This window comes from Antedon bifida, chromosome 5 (genome assembly GCF_963402885.1).
Source record: "Antedon bifida chromosome 5, ecAntBifi1.1, whole genome shotgun sequence".
NCBI lineage: Eukaryota > Metazoa > Echinodermata > Crinoidea > Comatulida > Antedonidae > Antedon > Antedon bifida.
This window is the reverse complement of record NC_136230.1, coordinates 21,737,085-21,753,702: the sequence shown is the minus strand read 5'-3', so window position 1 is coordinate 21,753,702 and position 16,618 is coordinate 21,737,085. Positions and strand designations below refer to the sequence as shown.

At 32.7% G+C, this 16,618-nt stretch overlaps 1 protein-coding gene across 1 annotated transcript; it reads right to left on the bottom strand.

Moving 5' to 3' along the window:
* Window positions 1-1,071: 1,071 nt before the first annotated feature.
* On the bottom strand, window positions 1,072-16,451 carry LOC144842010 (coiled-coil domain-containing protein 39-like). Its single transcript, XM_078698345.1, has 21 exons — window positions 16,313-16,451; window positions 13,929-14,035; window positions 13,517-13,636; window positions 12,663-12,809; window positions 11,862-12,020; window positions 11,503-11,595; window positions 10,950-11,078; window positions 10,090-10,281; window positions 9,559-9,662; window positions 9,115-9,442; window positions 8,504-8,668; window positions 8,050-8,187; window positions 7,440-7,556; window positions 6,930-7,069; window positions 6,552-6,627; window positions 6,153-6,312; window positions 5,415-5,593; window positions 4,719-4,850; window positions 4,016-4,132; window positions 3,621-3,724; window positions 1,072-3,031 (listed from the first exon to the last, which is right to left on the bottom strand). The coding sequence occupies exons 2-21, from the start codon at window positions 14,019-14,021 to the stop codon at window positions 2,821-2,823; spliced, it is 2,904 nt and encodes a 967-aa protein (XP_078554471.1). The 5' UTR covers window positions 14,022-14,035; window positions 16,313-16,451; the 3' UTR covers window positions 1,072-2,820.
* Window positions 16,452-16,618: the final 167 nt, after the last annotated feature.

The window sequence follows — 16,618 nt, the reverse complement described above, 5'->3', positions numbered from 1 at the left end:
GATGAGTGGAGGTGGACAGAGATGACATCAAGAAGCAATTATTATGTCGACCCGGTGAACTATATGGCTTTTGGACATGTAGCATTGTGAAAATAGTGTTGAGGCCAGTGCTTTTGTTGAAACTGAACTTGTATTACCTATACAACCAGTGACACAAATATCTTAAATTGAAAACATCTCTAAGACAGAAGCACACTAATTCTGGTTTCTCTCTACAACTTGCTTCTACAAATGCAGACAGAGAAAGAGATTCTAAGTGAAGTATCATTGTGTTTAAAAGAGGCTGATCATAAAGATATTAACTTGAATACAGAGAGTCAACGAAATCTAAGATGTGGTTAAACTATATCCCTATATATGTCCGAGACACAACAAACGATATCTGACCACATGGAAAGTACGCATGCTTTTATCAAATATTTCTTCGCTCCTGACCACCTGAACTACGACCGGTTACTTTCGCTGTATCAATTTCAACAGATTACTGAAACAAATTACAGATATTGGAGTTTATGAGAGGAAATGTATGTGTGGGACTTGCTGTATTTACATCAATTGATCAGGTTCATTGAGTGTGGTATCATTGGAACAACACAAATTAATGATTTCATCAGAGCTGGCAAATTAAATCTAGTTGATGAGTTTAAAAGCCAACATTTAAAGAGAGATAATATCCCGATTAATAAAGAATGCTGCAATTCGCACAAAGGTGTTTGTTGGCCATGGCATGATGAAATTGGACAGAAAATGTTTGAGGCATTGGTAAAAGTCTTGTAAGGCAAACTGTCTATATGGGATCCTAAGAAAAAGACGAATATGGCAAAAAATATATATGACGGTGAATACAGGTGACAAACTTATCAAAGTAAAACAGGACTCCTATAGAGATTATTTGACGGTGAAATGAGGTATTGCAGTACTTTTGCCAATTTGTTTCTGAGCAAGCTAGCTGGATGGATCACCCTCATTAAATATGGTTAAAATAAAGATAAATAAAAAAATAAAAATCATAAACATTCATTATTTGTTTAGTATAGTTTATCACAAACAAAATATTACTTCTTTTTATACCTAAAACGATAACAATAAAATAATAATATTTCAACAACACAACGTTAAGTCACTTCATATACTGTACTGTACATTTAATAAGAATTTCAATATTATAATACATATTTACATTTAATGAAACTGTATCCATTGGTACTTTTATCAAGAATTATTGTATGTATGGTGAATATGCAATTTATTATGTTAAAATTAAAGTCACCTTCCCTATGTTTTTTAGATCTAATTTAAGATCACAAAATATATTTAATGTAAAAATAATACTTTATGGTCCTATTGCGATAACTTTTTTCGTCTTTAAATGGTTAAAAATGTGAAAAATAAGTTGATTCTAATTCTGTCAGGCTAGGTATATAGCTAGCGTACGATGTTTACCAGCTAGGCCTACAAAACTAAGCCTAGCTAGGCTAGGCCTAAGACCATCCACGAGAGGTCAATCGCCGCGAGCTACTTAGGTAGTGCATTGTTTCTCACTTTTTAATCATAATTTACCATAAAACGTACATTTAAAAGAAGGAATAACATGGTTTAATGTTTTTAAAGTATATATATGTATTAATTTTACAAAACGTCACAAATTGTAGGGAAGGTGTCTTTAAAAATCACATATTTCATTTGTGTTGCGATAATTAACAGTAATTATATTACTTTTGTTTACCATTAGGCCTATTCTCTTGAAAATCCTTCAGATCAGAAAGATATGTTTGCAAATAACCACTAATATCCATGTGAATAAATTACACCCAATTTCTTGGCAGCAGTGGGACAAATTTTTAAATAACCAGTTCAATGGCATTCTCAAAATAACACCTCATCTAAGCACATTGCATTTTGGGTGATGTTGAAGTTTTATAGCCTGACAACCACCCACTGATTTAAACAGGTTTTTTTTAGAGCACAAAAAATGCAGTTAGTATATACATTTTATACTTTAATCTATTTTGAAATAAATGACTATTGTGCAGCAGAAACTGTTCCTAAAATATGTCATACTATTTGCCAGTTTTAGCCTACTGACAAAATCCTAAATAATTTGTCAAATACAACAAAATATTTGATTATAAGATGTCAGTAATTCTGGGCTATATAAATGTATACACAAATTTAAAAAATTCAAATTTGTTATAGTGACATTTGTACACAAATATACAGATTTTTAACATTAAGTTTTGGTGTAAGTCAAGATATTTTGAACTTTAAACATTTTTGTTGTTAGAATTCAGCATATAATTCCACAAAAAATAATAATAGAAATTAAGTTAACTACAAATGAATATTAACTATTTTATATGAAGGAATTATTTAGGAAAAATATCTTTTATTGCAATCTACCAATGTATGTAGACAATTAATTTAATATAGTAATCAAATTTCAACCTAAATCATTGAACGAAGATCACAAAAACAGATTGCTGATTTTCTTAAGGAAAAAGCAATTCAAATTGCCATAAAATAAATGTCTTTCTTAAGCATCCTGAAGAGGACCTTAAAGTACCTTATTACTTCCAATTGAATCTAAATTAGGTTTTTATTTCACTACTTAAAGGCAAAGACAGTTTCCCAATTGAAAATTGTATTTGTATTTGTTTTTGGTAACATAAAAAAATCTCTTAAAAAATGTTCTTGGATTCTAAAAATACACATCATGTTGCATGGATCATGTTAAGAGATAAAAAAAACCTTTGAATGTTTTCAATAAATTTTTATTTATATAGCATTAACAATCATAAAATTTACACATTCTTTTCAATTTTAACGGCGACTTCCATGACTGCTAACACTAGGAGGCCGAGACCCTCTCAGGCTCCCTGGTGGAGTTTGAGATGGTGAACGTCCAGGGCTGAAGCCAGACACTTCAAATTCCAGGTCGATTCTGGCCTTGTGAGCTGATGCAGTTCTGCTTGATGCGGCTCTGCTAGATGCCGCACGACTGGATCCTCCACTACGGATTGATGATGGCGTTCTGTTGGACGAGAAAAACATTTTTATGCTTTTATTTGTGGTTCTTTGGTGTATATTGTAAAATCAGAGAAACACCATTCCATTTATAATTTGCATGTAGTAAAGCTCTGTCTACCATCTACTATCAAACCTTATGTAGAAAAAAAATGTGATGTGCCCATATATGGACATGATGTCATATTACTACCATATTTGGGCACATCACACTTTTGTAGTGTAGACAGAGCTTAAAATATACATAAAGAAATTTTTTGCTATGGGATTCATACAAATAAAAAAAATGGTAAAATACAATTATTACATACAAAGTAACATCATTCCTTGTACATTCAATGCTCCAATAGCAGCTAGAAGGTGATGTGGGAACCGCAACATCATTAATTAAATATGACCATTTTTTTTACAATATATATTCAAAATTATTTGTTATGATATATCAAATCCATCAAAGTACAGTTCACTAAAATTATGTTGAGCAAACTAATGAGGGCGGTATTACATTTGCATTAGCAACATTGTCTATCATGTGTGCGCATAAATGTGCATACTATACCATATTTATATTCTAAAATATCCTTCCAGCAACGTACCTTACTGACCCCAGACTTCCTGCACTACGTCCACTGAGAGAGGACCCAGGTCGAGAACCATACTTGTTGGGTGAGCTTGGTGGTGGTGGTGCAGGTAAACCAGCCTAGAATAAAAGGAATTGTTTTATAACAATGAATGATTAACACAACTACAGTTCCAAAAGTTAAATTATTTTATTCTGTCTTTGGCAAAGAGTATGGAAGTCATTCAATTACTTCAAGCACAACCTACAGTATTTCAAAATGGTTTGTTGCATGTAAATATAATAATTAACACTGTAAATGTAAGTGCTACATTTTATCTGTCATGAGTAAACTAGCCCAAATGAAATATTATGAATACATACATACATTTTCAGCATGTGTATTGAACAAACTTCCAAAGTAAAGATTACCTGTGAGAACAGCATCTGAGCTGTTGGTGTCAAGTCAGGGTGTCCGTGCATTACTTCACCTATCTGCTTCACTACATTTTTGTTGAAATCTCGTAGTTCACGTAATGCAAAGTCACGCTGTAATAAACATAACAATTTGTTAAAAGCGGTCTTTAAAAGTGCCAGACTCTAATTAGAATCATTTGGGAAAAATCCTCCAAAAGACAGAAGTTGAAGCAAGAACCATTAGTTTAGTAGGATAACCAAAAATCTAGAACTCAAATGAGAAATGATATGATTTTCCAATCAAAAGTTAGGTACTATTTAAATGTATTGTTTAAGTAGTAGACAGCAAGACAGATGGTGTCAGAGTAGAATGAATACGTTTGAGAACTGTGCCAGCTCCACAGACAAGGCTCTGATTGTGTCATTGTTTGAATTGGGCATTGGTCCTTTTAGATAATTTCACATGACTTCATTCAAGTAATATATTGTTTGAAGGTTTGCATGGCGAAATCGAATGTTGATATAAAGTTTGCGGTACACCACGTGTATTAGTTCTGAAAAGAACTGTTGAGTTTCTCGACGTTTCGTTCAAGTACATACTTAAACATTTTCCTTATGCTTTGTTTATCATGTAGATGCTGACTTGGCTCATGTCATGGGTTGACCCATAAGACCTTTATTTTACTGAGAATTAAATACAAAGTACTATAACCATTACCTCTTCATGTGTTTCTCCTTTAACCTTCTTTGCTGTCCTTAGTTCTCTTGCATATTTTGCATTCTGTTTATTTACTCGTTCAATCTTTCCCTTTTGGTCTCCAATTTCTTTGTTGAACTGTTGCATTTTGTTCTGAAAGAAGATAATACAATTATTATCATTCTTAATTAATATTGTTGGTAGTTGGTACTGATAAAGATATTTCAGCAAGTAAGGATCAAATGACCACTGTAAAGTTGACTATGTGGCATAAGTACTTAGTTTTTTTTTTCATTTTCAGAACAGTAAAGGATAAAATAAATTTAATTAATTAATCCAAATGCCAACTTTACGTCAATGGCTAATAGATGTCTCTATAAGACGGTTACTTGAACCAGTATGGCTATCCATTGCAATATGGCAAATATAAACAAACAAACCAACACATTTTGTGAGGGGTACCATTCAGCATCTTTGAGTCATTTTATTTATAATGTTCTATAATGCATCTAATTAATATTATTTAACACCTAAATAGATTCCTGTCATCACACAAAATAAATAAGTTCAACAACAACAATGTTATTCGGTTAAATATGAAATTCTATTTTCACTCAAGCTCCGCATCGTCAAAATGGAATTTCATCTTTCACCTCATGAACTTATTTGTACCATCACACTCATAAAATGTATTATTAGTATACAATCCAATGTTACCTCTTTTTCACCAATCATTTCTGAGTAGGCATTCTCATCTCGCACTAAGTTATCTAGCGTATTGCTCATTGTGCCAAGGTCATCTTGGAGTTCACGTATCTGACGACGTTTGTATTTGTACTTGTCCATTACTGCTCTAAGCTGCTCTTCCAATTGTTGTTTTTCTTCATACTCCTCGCCTAGAGAAAGCAAGAAAATGGTTTATAAATTTAAGGCCGATGTTTGTTCTTTATATAATTGGAAGAACTGCATAATTTGTTTAAGCAAAGCAGCAGACTACAAGCCATTGTGTCCCCAATAATCACAGGCGTTTCCAAATATATCAAGTCATCCTTCCACCTCCCACTTATTTCTCCCCAATTATCTTGGATATGGAAAAAACATTTTTTGGTTAGCTAAAGGTGGAAAGTGTGTTGACCAAACGCATTTTCCACCCTTGTCATGCCTGCCAAGCGACTGCAAACCCATTGTTTACTATAAATGCTGATAACTAAGATATAAAAGTGCCATCTCAATATTTTCTCTGAACATGTTATGATGTATACCATAACTAAAACAACTAACTTTAATCTTACAAAAAATTTAATTAATGATTTCAAGTATTTCATATGTATTTGTAGTACATTTTTAGAAGTAAAAAAATAAGTGATGTGTTAGCACACTTCACTAAAGAACAAACATCTATTATAATTTGTTACAATATAATATAAAGAGAATTTTCACACAAAGTTCACTAACTTGTTTCAGTAACTTTGCTAAAACTTTTCCTGTACACTTCATTTCTACCATTCATCAGTCTCAGAGTGTTCTCCAGTGCTTTGATCTCCTTCTCTGATTTCCTGATCTTAGCATCAAGATCATCACCTTTGCGTTGCAGCTCCTCTTTTTGCTGAGCAGCCTATAAGAAATGTTTATGTTGGTAAGGAAATGTCTTCTTTGTCAATAATTGCTATAGATGTACACTAATTACTAAACCATGTATCTCCATCTAACAATGTTTAACTAGCGTAGTACTTTGGGAAAATATAATCCCTCAAGAAAAATATAATTTCCTCGGGAGATCTCAAATATGTTATAATACACCAATAAAAGCGGTCAATATCAGCTGTATAACATCATACCATATTATTTACTAACCTGTATGACATAGTATGCTTGTGAGCGATCCTCTTCACCTTCAGGTGGTGCCATAGATACCATCAGTATTTCATATCTATTAAGAATATAAATTTGTATGAAAGATGGTCAATGCTTTTTACTATTTATAAAACAACTTTACTAAGTATATGTCTAGTCCTAGGAATTGTATGATAAATATCAATATACCATTGATTTACAGTAAGCATTTGGAACACTGTAAAGCAGATACCAGAAAACACCAGAGAGCCCACAAATTGTCCGTTTATTGGAGACTTGTGAGAGAAACTTTTACTACTATGTCCACAGAGATTTAAAAAACAATACATTGAAAAGAATATAAAATTAATTTCAAATCCAGATATTATTTCTACTAACCTTTTTCGTAATTTTTCAATCTTTGATATACGTTCATGTAGTTCTGAGCTCACTGTAGATTTCTCCTCAGCTGATGCTTTTAACTGAGCCTTTAACATATCTTTGTGGATTCCAATTTCCTGTCTGCGTTCTTTCATCGCCTAATTGCAACAAAACATCAATAGTAAATCAATTAAATTGTAAAATAAAACTATAGTTTAACATAGCAGCAATAAACAATTATATTATGTTTAAAACTTATTTTGGATTATCAAAAACACTGATGCAGTACCTCTTTTACAATAGTTTATGATGGTGAATTAAGTACAGTTAATAGTCATAAAACATAAATATTTAATAATTTTAAAAAGTAGCAAGGGTCAAATCTGGCTAATGACAGGGTCATTCTTCTGAAGAAGCTGTCCAATCAGGACATCAAAACTGTCAAGAATAGTTCTCAAATTGTTGGTATTTTCGCAAAGAATTATCAATTTATGAATGTCTAAAAACCAGATGAACATTTTTACTTACAGTTTCCAATTGAAGTCTTCTCTTTTCCAAACTAAACACTTGGTCTGCTTTGGAGTTGAGTATATCTCTTAGACGTTTGATTTCTAATTTCAAGATATTTTCATCAACCATCAAATCCTGTAAATCAAATCAAGTAAAAAAAAAACATTGATTATTGAAGTAATATCATGAAACAAAATTTGCGAAAGTAAATAAAGAATATGATTTAGAATACAAATCTGTGAAGAAATGAGCAATCATGAGCTATACGAGGTGAATATCAAGCTGTAGTGTGCGCTGTTTATAATTGTTCTACTCCACATCCAAAATTGGAGAGCTGCCTTTTAAAAATGGTTTAGGCCTCAGGTGTGTTATAAAACATATTCATGCAATGGAACAAAGGTGAAAGATATATCTATTTTTAGCTCATGAGCATTCATTATTTGTATATTTATTAATAAGATGTTTCATTTACTTTCCTATTTGCTATGATGAGACTGAAACATTGATAATGATCCACAATTCAAAAGGAAATTTACACTATAGCTACAATAAAATTTATTTCAATTACACAAATATAATATTATTAATTCATACTATTTTGATGGATTGAATGTTATTCTTGACTAACCTGTTTCTCTGAAATCACTTTCTTGAGAACCCTTTGAGAGCTATCATTATGAAGATTTAGTTCCTCTATCTTGCTGGTCAGATCTGCCTTCTCTTTACCACTTGTCTCCAAGTCTCGCTTTACCCTTCTTATATCGTCCTGATGAATAATTAATTACAGAATTTTTCAATGTAATAGCATATTTCTTATTTTTTTAGTAGTATTCTATAAATATTTTGTTAGATAACACCACAAAGTTATACTAACAGGTTCTTCGTAAATACATGATTACAGTAGAGAACTTTTCTGTCAATAGTTTCACCTTCAACAACCTTTCACTTAGTTTTTGTTTATGTATGCTAATTTTGAGTGTCTGAGTTGTACTAACAAATTCAGCTATCAACAGGAGCAGTGTAGGTAGGTGTAGTTTAATCTTAATTAGAAGAATTATGTTAAAACTGACTTTAAAACTTACCTGTAGACGTTTGAGTTGTGCACTCAATAACTGATGAGTATTGTTGCGTACATCTAATGTCTGAGTTAACTCTTTTATTTTAGCATTCAGGGCATCCATCTCTTCCGTGCTTCTTTCACCTTGGAGGCGGGAAATCTTGCGCTCTAGTTGCTGAATGGTGAAATCCTGTAGAGTGAAAAGATAAAGGGTTAAATTAACATTAAGAGTAAATGAAGCTTGTCTCAGACTCTTTGAATCTTGCAATGGCAACAGTAGACAATCTAATACAACAGTAATGGTGCCCAACTTGATAATAGGGAGCATTCAATTTGCAATGGCTGACAACCAACCTAGGTACTGTCAATCGTGGTGTCGTCAGTCGTGTCATCAAGCCTGTGTTGAAGTGAGGAGCGAGGACACACGTCTCAATATTTACACATGTGGCCAATTAACTAACAAGTAACATGATATAGTTTGGTTGTCGCAAAACAAAAGCTCCCTGTTATATGTTTGTCATATGGCTTTGAGAGGCAATCAATGCAATTAGTATATGCTGGTGAAAAGAAATGTAATCGGTGTCAGATGTCATTGTCAGATATGTGTCTGAATCATTTAATTCTAAAAATAATTACCTGATTATAAATAATCTCCTGTTGTTTCAAGGAATCATGATCCAACTTGTTAATGCGACTGCCCAAGTTACGACTGGCAGCTCTTGCACCTTGGATCTCTGCTGTTGTATCTTTCTCTAAAGTCTTACTATTATACATCTCTTGAGATTTGCGGTATTGCAGCTCCCGAAGATGTCTTAGTTCCTTTTCCAACTCCTTCATGTTCTCTTCCTCTTCTTGTAGAAGTTGGTCCATCATGGCAGCATTCTCTTCTGCTGTCATTGACGCATCCATGATTAGGTTGTACTTTTCATTCAGTTGCTTGTTTAACTCTTTAGCTTGCTGAACTCTGATAACAAAATAAATTTGTATTGACTTATTGAAAATCAATCTTTTATAATATAGTAAATTTGTTTCTGACATAGTGTTTAAAAATGCAAAATGACATGACTATACGATGCTTACCTAAACTTTTTATCTTCAACATCGCGTTTGAGCTCAGTTACAGTTTTTCTCATTGCTTCTAAGTCTGTAGCGGTCCTCTCAACAGTACACTTTAGGGTCTCCAACTACAATGAAGAGTAATATCAAATATATATTTTTGTAAAGTATCACATGATGCGATTATACAAGAAATATACTTAATATAGGCAAGTAAAGCTGTCTACACTATCAAACTTATAGTATGACAAAAAAGTGTGATGAACCAAAATATGGTAGTGATATGACATCATCATGTCCATATCATTTTTCTTGTCACATAAAGTTTGATTGTGTAGGCAGAGCTTAAGTTATGTGTGTAGTTTTGTATCATTTATTTTTAAAAAAGCAGCATAGCTCTCAATTGTATGGTGAGGAATAGATTGAAATGATGTGCAAGAAGTGGAGAAACATATACTGTAGTAGCGACAATCAGTAGCTCTTGTAAGAAAAAGACAATTGAAGAAGAATACCAAGGATTGACGGACAGATGATACAGTTTAGGATGATTTTTACCTCATCAGCAAATTGGCCACGCTGTGTTTCCGTGTCCTGATAGTCAATACGCAACTTGGCTGAAAGTCGATCAGTGCTCTGTATTTTTTTCTGCTGTTCCTCATTATTTTCTAGTTCGTTTTCCAGAAATTGTTGTTTTTCTCCAACAGTTTCTTCATGTGCACGGACATCTGCTTTTACTTGTGCCAGTTCCTAAAAATAAAACGTCATTATAGTGTTTTGATTTAAGGGTTTAAGATGAGAAAATGTACAGAGTTGCGCCTCCCTGTACAGCTCGGACACTCATTAAAAGCTTTTTTCTGTGGTAAGTGGACACCTCGTAAGATGTTGTAGATTCTTTTTACCACAGACTTTTTACCTTTTATTTTTTAAATTACATTTCTGTAAAAAATAATGACAATCATGAACCAACAAATGATCTTGAGAATTAAGAGTCTCTGCATTATTTTTTATTTATTTGTATTAAAAATAGACACCACACATAGGTAGACACTTTTTCTACACCCAATGATGTCCGATGAAAGCTTCAAATGTAAGGATACAAAGTTTTGTAACTTAGTCTAGGCATACTATTGTGGCTAAGCCGCTGAATTTATAACATTATTTTCAAATTGAAAAAAAAGTATCATTTATACAATAAAACGTTAAAAAACAAAAATATTTAATAAGAAAATAATCTGTCATCTCTAAAGCCCATATATGGACATGATGATGTCATATCACTACTATATTTGGGCACATAACATTTTTTTTTTTTCACATAAAGTTTGATAGTTAGACAAGGCTTAAGATCATAACCACATTCGTTCACTGTGTCAAGATATAGGAATATTCAAAGTATTATATTAATATGAACTTACATTAGCAAGTTGATCCATTTCACGGTCACGACGCTGCATCTGGTCTATGGTTGCTTCCCACTGCCGGATTAACTCGGTTCGGTCTTGGTGAGCCTTACGAAATTCCTCTGCTGTTTTGTCGAGCTCCAACTAGACATTAAAGAAAGTATAAATAACAACATTAGGTGATTCACTTACAACAATAGCACTAGAAATAAGTTATGACAACTGCTAGTACACCACTTGAATGAACTTTTGTGTCCTGGAATATTTTTAGTTTTTGTAAATGTGGTAAATATGATATCAGTGTACCAACATTTGTGGAGGCTTCCAAAGAAGCCCATAGATTTAAGCTCACATTTATTCCAGAACCAAACGCTAAGAAGCATGGATATCCAATACTGTCTGTAACATTTGCTATCCACACTGCACACTAACCTTCTTAATTAAATTTAAGTTTCAGAATGCATAAAAAAAGAGTTGCTTTTTATAATCCGTACACAATTTAACTGTTGATTTGTTGTTTTGTCATTTATTTGAATATTGTTACAGTAGTTGCGGTACATGATCTCACCTGAGCTGTTAGTGTCTGTGTCATTTCATGGTCAAGTACTTTTCTCTTCTTCATTGAATCATCTGTCATTTTCTGCATTCTTAATGACAATTCCTAGAATTTAAAAGAAGCTATAGTTAATGTTTTGTTTCAAGTTCTATCCATACAAATCACAGTTGCTCATTTACTAAATCACTCATTTTTGTTTGACAAAATAAAATGGATCTGAATCAAAGCATTAAATGTCAAACCTCTTTAAATTACATATAAATAAAATTGATTATTATTAGACTACACAGAAAATAGACATTTTCCAACAAAGTGGTCACGATATACAGTAAATTTTAATCTACACTAGCCAACTTTTGTTATTAACTTACCTTAACTTTAGCTTCATCCATACGGGTGTACTTTGCTAAGGTCATGGCATCTTCATCTTTCCGTGCAGATTCTTCCAGCCAGGCCTCTAATGCCTGTTGATCCCAGTTCATTTGGGATTTCAGCTCCTCCAGTTGCTTTGTGTTTTTGAAAATAGTATTCTGGAAAAAAATAAAAAATTAAATTTTGAAATTTATTTCAATCAAAAAAAAATACAGAAAAGCCATTAAAATGATCATTACTAGAAGAAAACATTTTTTGTCATGAAATACCCTTTTCATATCTGCATAAATTGTTTCGACAAGTTATAGCCAGGTTTGATCTCATTGATGTGTTTTCTCCGGAGATTTAACAGATTTCAATTGTCTATGCAAACCTGGTTACAGACTTGTCATAAATATGTTACTTTTTGCAGGTCTGAAAAGGGTATAGGACAACAAAGAATGAGAAATCTTGGTTGGGACGGCATTTCTGTATTCTCACAGATTTTTTCACCTTCAAAAAAAATCTTTAAAAATTAATTAATAGTATATCAGCAGCCTATGATTTAGAAATATTTATTATTACTAATACTATACAATAAAGCAAATCAAAATTAAATTTGAGAAATGCTATGGTGAATGTTCTTTAAGCAGTTTAGCATACACATACACAGGAATTGATTCAAAACCAGTTAAATACATGACCAGTATTATTTTTCATTTGAAAGAAAAGACTGTATGTATGTAACATTCATCAGACCAGTAATTACCATCAATTCAGCAGCTTGATTACATTGTTCATAACAGTTTTTTAAAACTTACTTCAAATATATTTTTCCGTTCTTTGATATCAGCAAGGTCATTTTCAATGCGTTTGATTTCTTGCTTAAGACGACCTTCTTCTCGTTGAGCAATTTGTTTCAAATGGTTTTCTGTATCAATCTGCTTGTCACGTGCTTTGCATAAACCCTAAAAATAATAGGATAAAAAGAATGAACAGGATGATGGCTGGTTATTCGTGAGTGATCTCACTTTGACATTACTTTGACAATATAAGTACATTTACTGTCAATAAAATTAAAAGTAAACATTGAGCATGCCTGTACTTACACTTCGCCTTACTCACCAGTCTTTACAACAAATAGTTCTTTCTAGAGTTCATCAATCGAAATATTAATACACAAAAGAAACCCATTCATTTTGAGAAGCACACTCTAGTTTCCGCTTTAAAAAAATAATTAATGCGCCTCTAATAAGCAATTTTAGATCTTGACGAAAACTAATGGTCTGTTCTGTGTGTCACCACAGGCCTATGAAAAAAATTGCCTAGTACATCTTTCGAGATGAGTAGGAGATACCTGGGGTGCTAGCTCGAGCCACTATCGTAGACATAAGACCTAGAAGAGCCATGAGCACTATTGTGGATATGGCACTATATAAATCTCCATCATTGTCATTATTACTTGAGGTACAGTATAACAAAATAATCTTTAAATTAAATGGAATCTTAATGGTCAAGATGAAAAAAGATCTTGAGAGAAAAATACCAACTATGTCTTCTGCTTGACATTCTAATCCCTATATCATTAGAACACTGATGTTTAGTGGTACTGTACAGTATGTCAAAGAACGATCAGAAGCACCCAGTCACGTTACTATAATCATCAGATACTCACCAATGTGTGCGTTAGCTCTTGGTTTACATTGTGTGAGTGTTCAGACAATGCATGTACTTTGTCGTCATGTGTTCCTAATTCTTGTTGTAACTTTACGATATGCTGCTGTTGCTTTTGTATCTAAGGTAGCAAGAGACAAAATAAGATAAATTAAAACACAATTTAAATAAAAAAGGGCACTCAGAGAGAGCATATGAAAATGTGATCATGTGTTCCCACACAGCTATGAAACCGTCAAATATAGAAAAAAACATTCCCGATTTATCTCATAACCTCTCACCATTCTAATGGAGGTAAATATGACAATAGCATTGATGTAAAAGACTTACTTTTGATCTAGAAAGTTTCACTTGGAACAATAGACAATTCACTAATATAGGCCTATTACTTAACATTGACATGAAAAACTTACTTGTTCCTCTAAAATCTTGTTCTCAGCATTTGCTACAGGAACTTTAAGACCTTCGTCCCAATCCATATCACCCAGAATACCTTTCATACTCATTTTAACCTCTGTCTCTGTTTAAAAAAAATCAATGAAACCCGTTTTATTTTTTAATTAAATAATTTATGCTAATATGGTCACCAGTGTATTTGTACATTTATTGGGTTATTTTTCTACAGTATTTATTTTTTTTATTCCATACGCATCCAACAGCGAGCAATTCACCAATTACAGGATGGATAAGCAAAAAAAAAAATGCATGACAAATAAAAATTCACTTTCAGATTTGATTTGAACACTCATAATTGATTAAGCATCGAAGGCATACCCTACAGAGCTAAAAAATATTCTGTGTAAATAAACAAGGCAAAGGACACGCCTTGCTGTTTTGTACTTTATACTACGAAGCATATGTTGCATACTGTAAAACGGCTGCTTCATGTCTGATAAGTTGACCATAGCATAGAAAGATGTGTGGTTATGTTCAATGGGTTACTATTTGACAGTATACACTGTATGCTAGATATTTGGTAAGGTATGCATAAAAAAAAAAAAAATCTAGTCAAATTAATAGAATAAAAATTGCAGCATCAAATACTGAAGCAGGTGGGTGGTTATTTTATTTGCCTAAATATAATTTAAATTTTGATAAGCTTTTAGAAACATGATGCACAAAGATTTATTTAGGGCCTGCTTCTATAGAATAGAAAAGGTCTAAAAGAACATTTTTAGTCATTTGTTATAACAAAAATCACATTCAGTGACGCATAATTTGTAATCAAATGAAAAGCGGTTTTTATGATTTTTGTGGTTGGTTGCATAATAATGATGTCATTATTATCCACACACAATCTAGTAGACAGATGCATACCATTCAGTGACCTTCTGAAATGAGGTCATGAGTGGAGACTGCGATTGCATTGCAACTAAAAAGTGTCCTGGATGGACTACATTGAATTTAGTTAATTATTCTACAATGGATCAACGTTGATATTTTGGTTGATTTAAACCTTATTTCAACAATTGTTCAACGTTATTTCAACGTTTGCGGATAATAACAGTGAATTAACTTTTATATTTTTACATTAAATCAACGTTGATAATTTCTATGTTGAATCAATGTTGAAATTTACGTTGATGCAAACTTTCATATTCAACTAAATTATGAAGTTATTTCAACGTTTGTAATTTCAATGTTAAAACAACGTTTTTTAATTTATTTAATTCCAACGTTAATTTAATGTTGAAATTTACATTGATGCAAACTTCAAATTATTACGTTGTTTCAACGTTAATAATTTCAACATTGAATCAATGTTGATAATTTCAACGTTGAATTAACGTTGACATTTATGTTGATGCAAACTTTCATTTTCAACAATTTTCCAACGTTATTTCAACGTTAATTATTTTTACGTTGTTTCAACATTGATAATTTCTACGTTGAATCAACGTTTGATGCAAACTTTCATTTTCAACAATTTTCCGAACGTTATTTCAACGTTTGCAGATAACGTTGAATTAATGCACTTGTCAATTGTATGACCCACTATACGACCCCCGGGAGAGGTGCGTCAATGGTGCGTCATTTACAAATAATTATTGACGCAGGGGTGCGTCAAAAAACCTAGATGGTACGTCACATCAATGAACAATGGTGGGTCAATGTCTGTCACTTTACCACCCACCATATTATAAATAACATGGTCACAGTGCGTCAAAATGGGTGCGTCATGGTCACCTAAAGGTAAGTCACATTTTTGACGCACATGTGCGTCATGGTATTCATAAGGTATGACACACGTCGGACAAATGACGCGCCTCTCCCGGGGTCGTATAGTGGGTCATACAATTGACAAGTGCATAACGTTAATTCAACCAGTTTTTGCCCACTGCTGGGATGCATACCATTCAGTGACCTTCTGAAATGAGGACATGATGAGTGGAGACTCAAAAAACTGTCCTGGATGGAAATCGTTTTTAAAATTGGAATCAATTGAGGTTTTTAAAACCATATTTAACTTATTGATCGGTTCTTTTTTTGTGTCTTTTTGAAGAGTCCTATTTTAGTTTAGTATTTCTGTTGTTCTTTCTGAATCAGTTTTAAAAACCATATTTTCTGGTCAACTACCTAGTAGCCTAGGGCCTTTAGCCTTCTACTAGGCGCCTAACTAGCCTAGGCCCGGCCGGATCTACCTAACTACTCTAGCCTAGGCCTAGGTTAGGCCTAGTAATAATAAGAGGGCTAAACTTGAGCCTAAAGAAGAAGACTCCCTCCACCAGTTGTTTTTTTGTTGTTAATGTAGGCCTATGTTGGCGGTGATTTCCACTGTAAATACAACACAACTTACCGTCTCTCTATATTCCTAATTACTATAGTAAATATTGATTGTATAGGCAGTAAGCCTAATCACAAAAAAGTAACTTATTTCAGCGAATTGCTTTTTAGAATTCGTTGTTGACCGTGTGTTCGTACGTCGGTATAGCGATACTAAGCAACCACCCTGTTGTTTATTTTTTCAGCAGCAGTCAGCCGGTCAAACAAAATGTTTTCATATTATCGAAACTCTTTACGATTTTAAAATCTTTAAATGTAATTTCTATATTATATCAAATATTATATTGATACGATATTTTACACGGTACACAGACTTTTT

Coding starts and splice junctions, on each gene's coding strand:
- LOC144842010 (XM_078698345.1), bottom strand. CDS start 14,021: ATGAGTATGAAAGGTATTCTGGGTGATATGGATTGGGACGAAGGTCTT. Junction 12,021..12,662: donor AACGGAAAAATATATTTGAA/GTAAGTTTTAAA, acceptor ATTTTTTTCCAG/AATACTATTTTCAAAAACAC. Junction 3,032..3,620: donor GGAAGTCTGGGGTCAGTAAG/GTACGTTGCTGG, acceptor CTCGTCCAACAG/AACGCCATCATCAATCCGTA.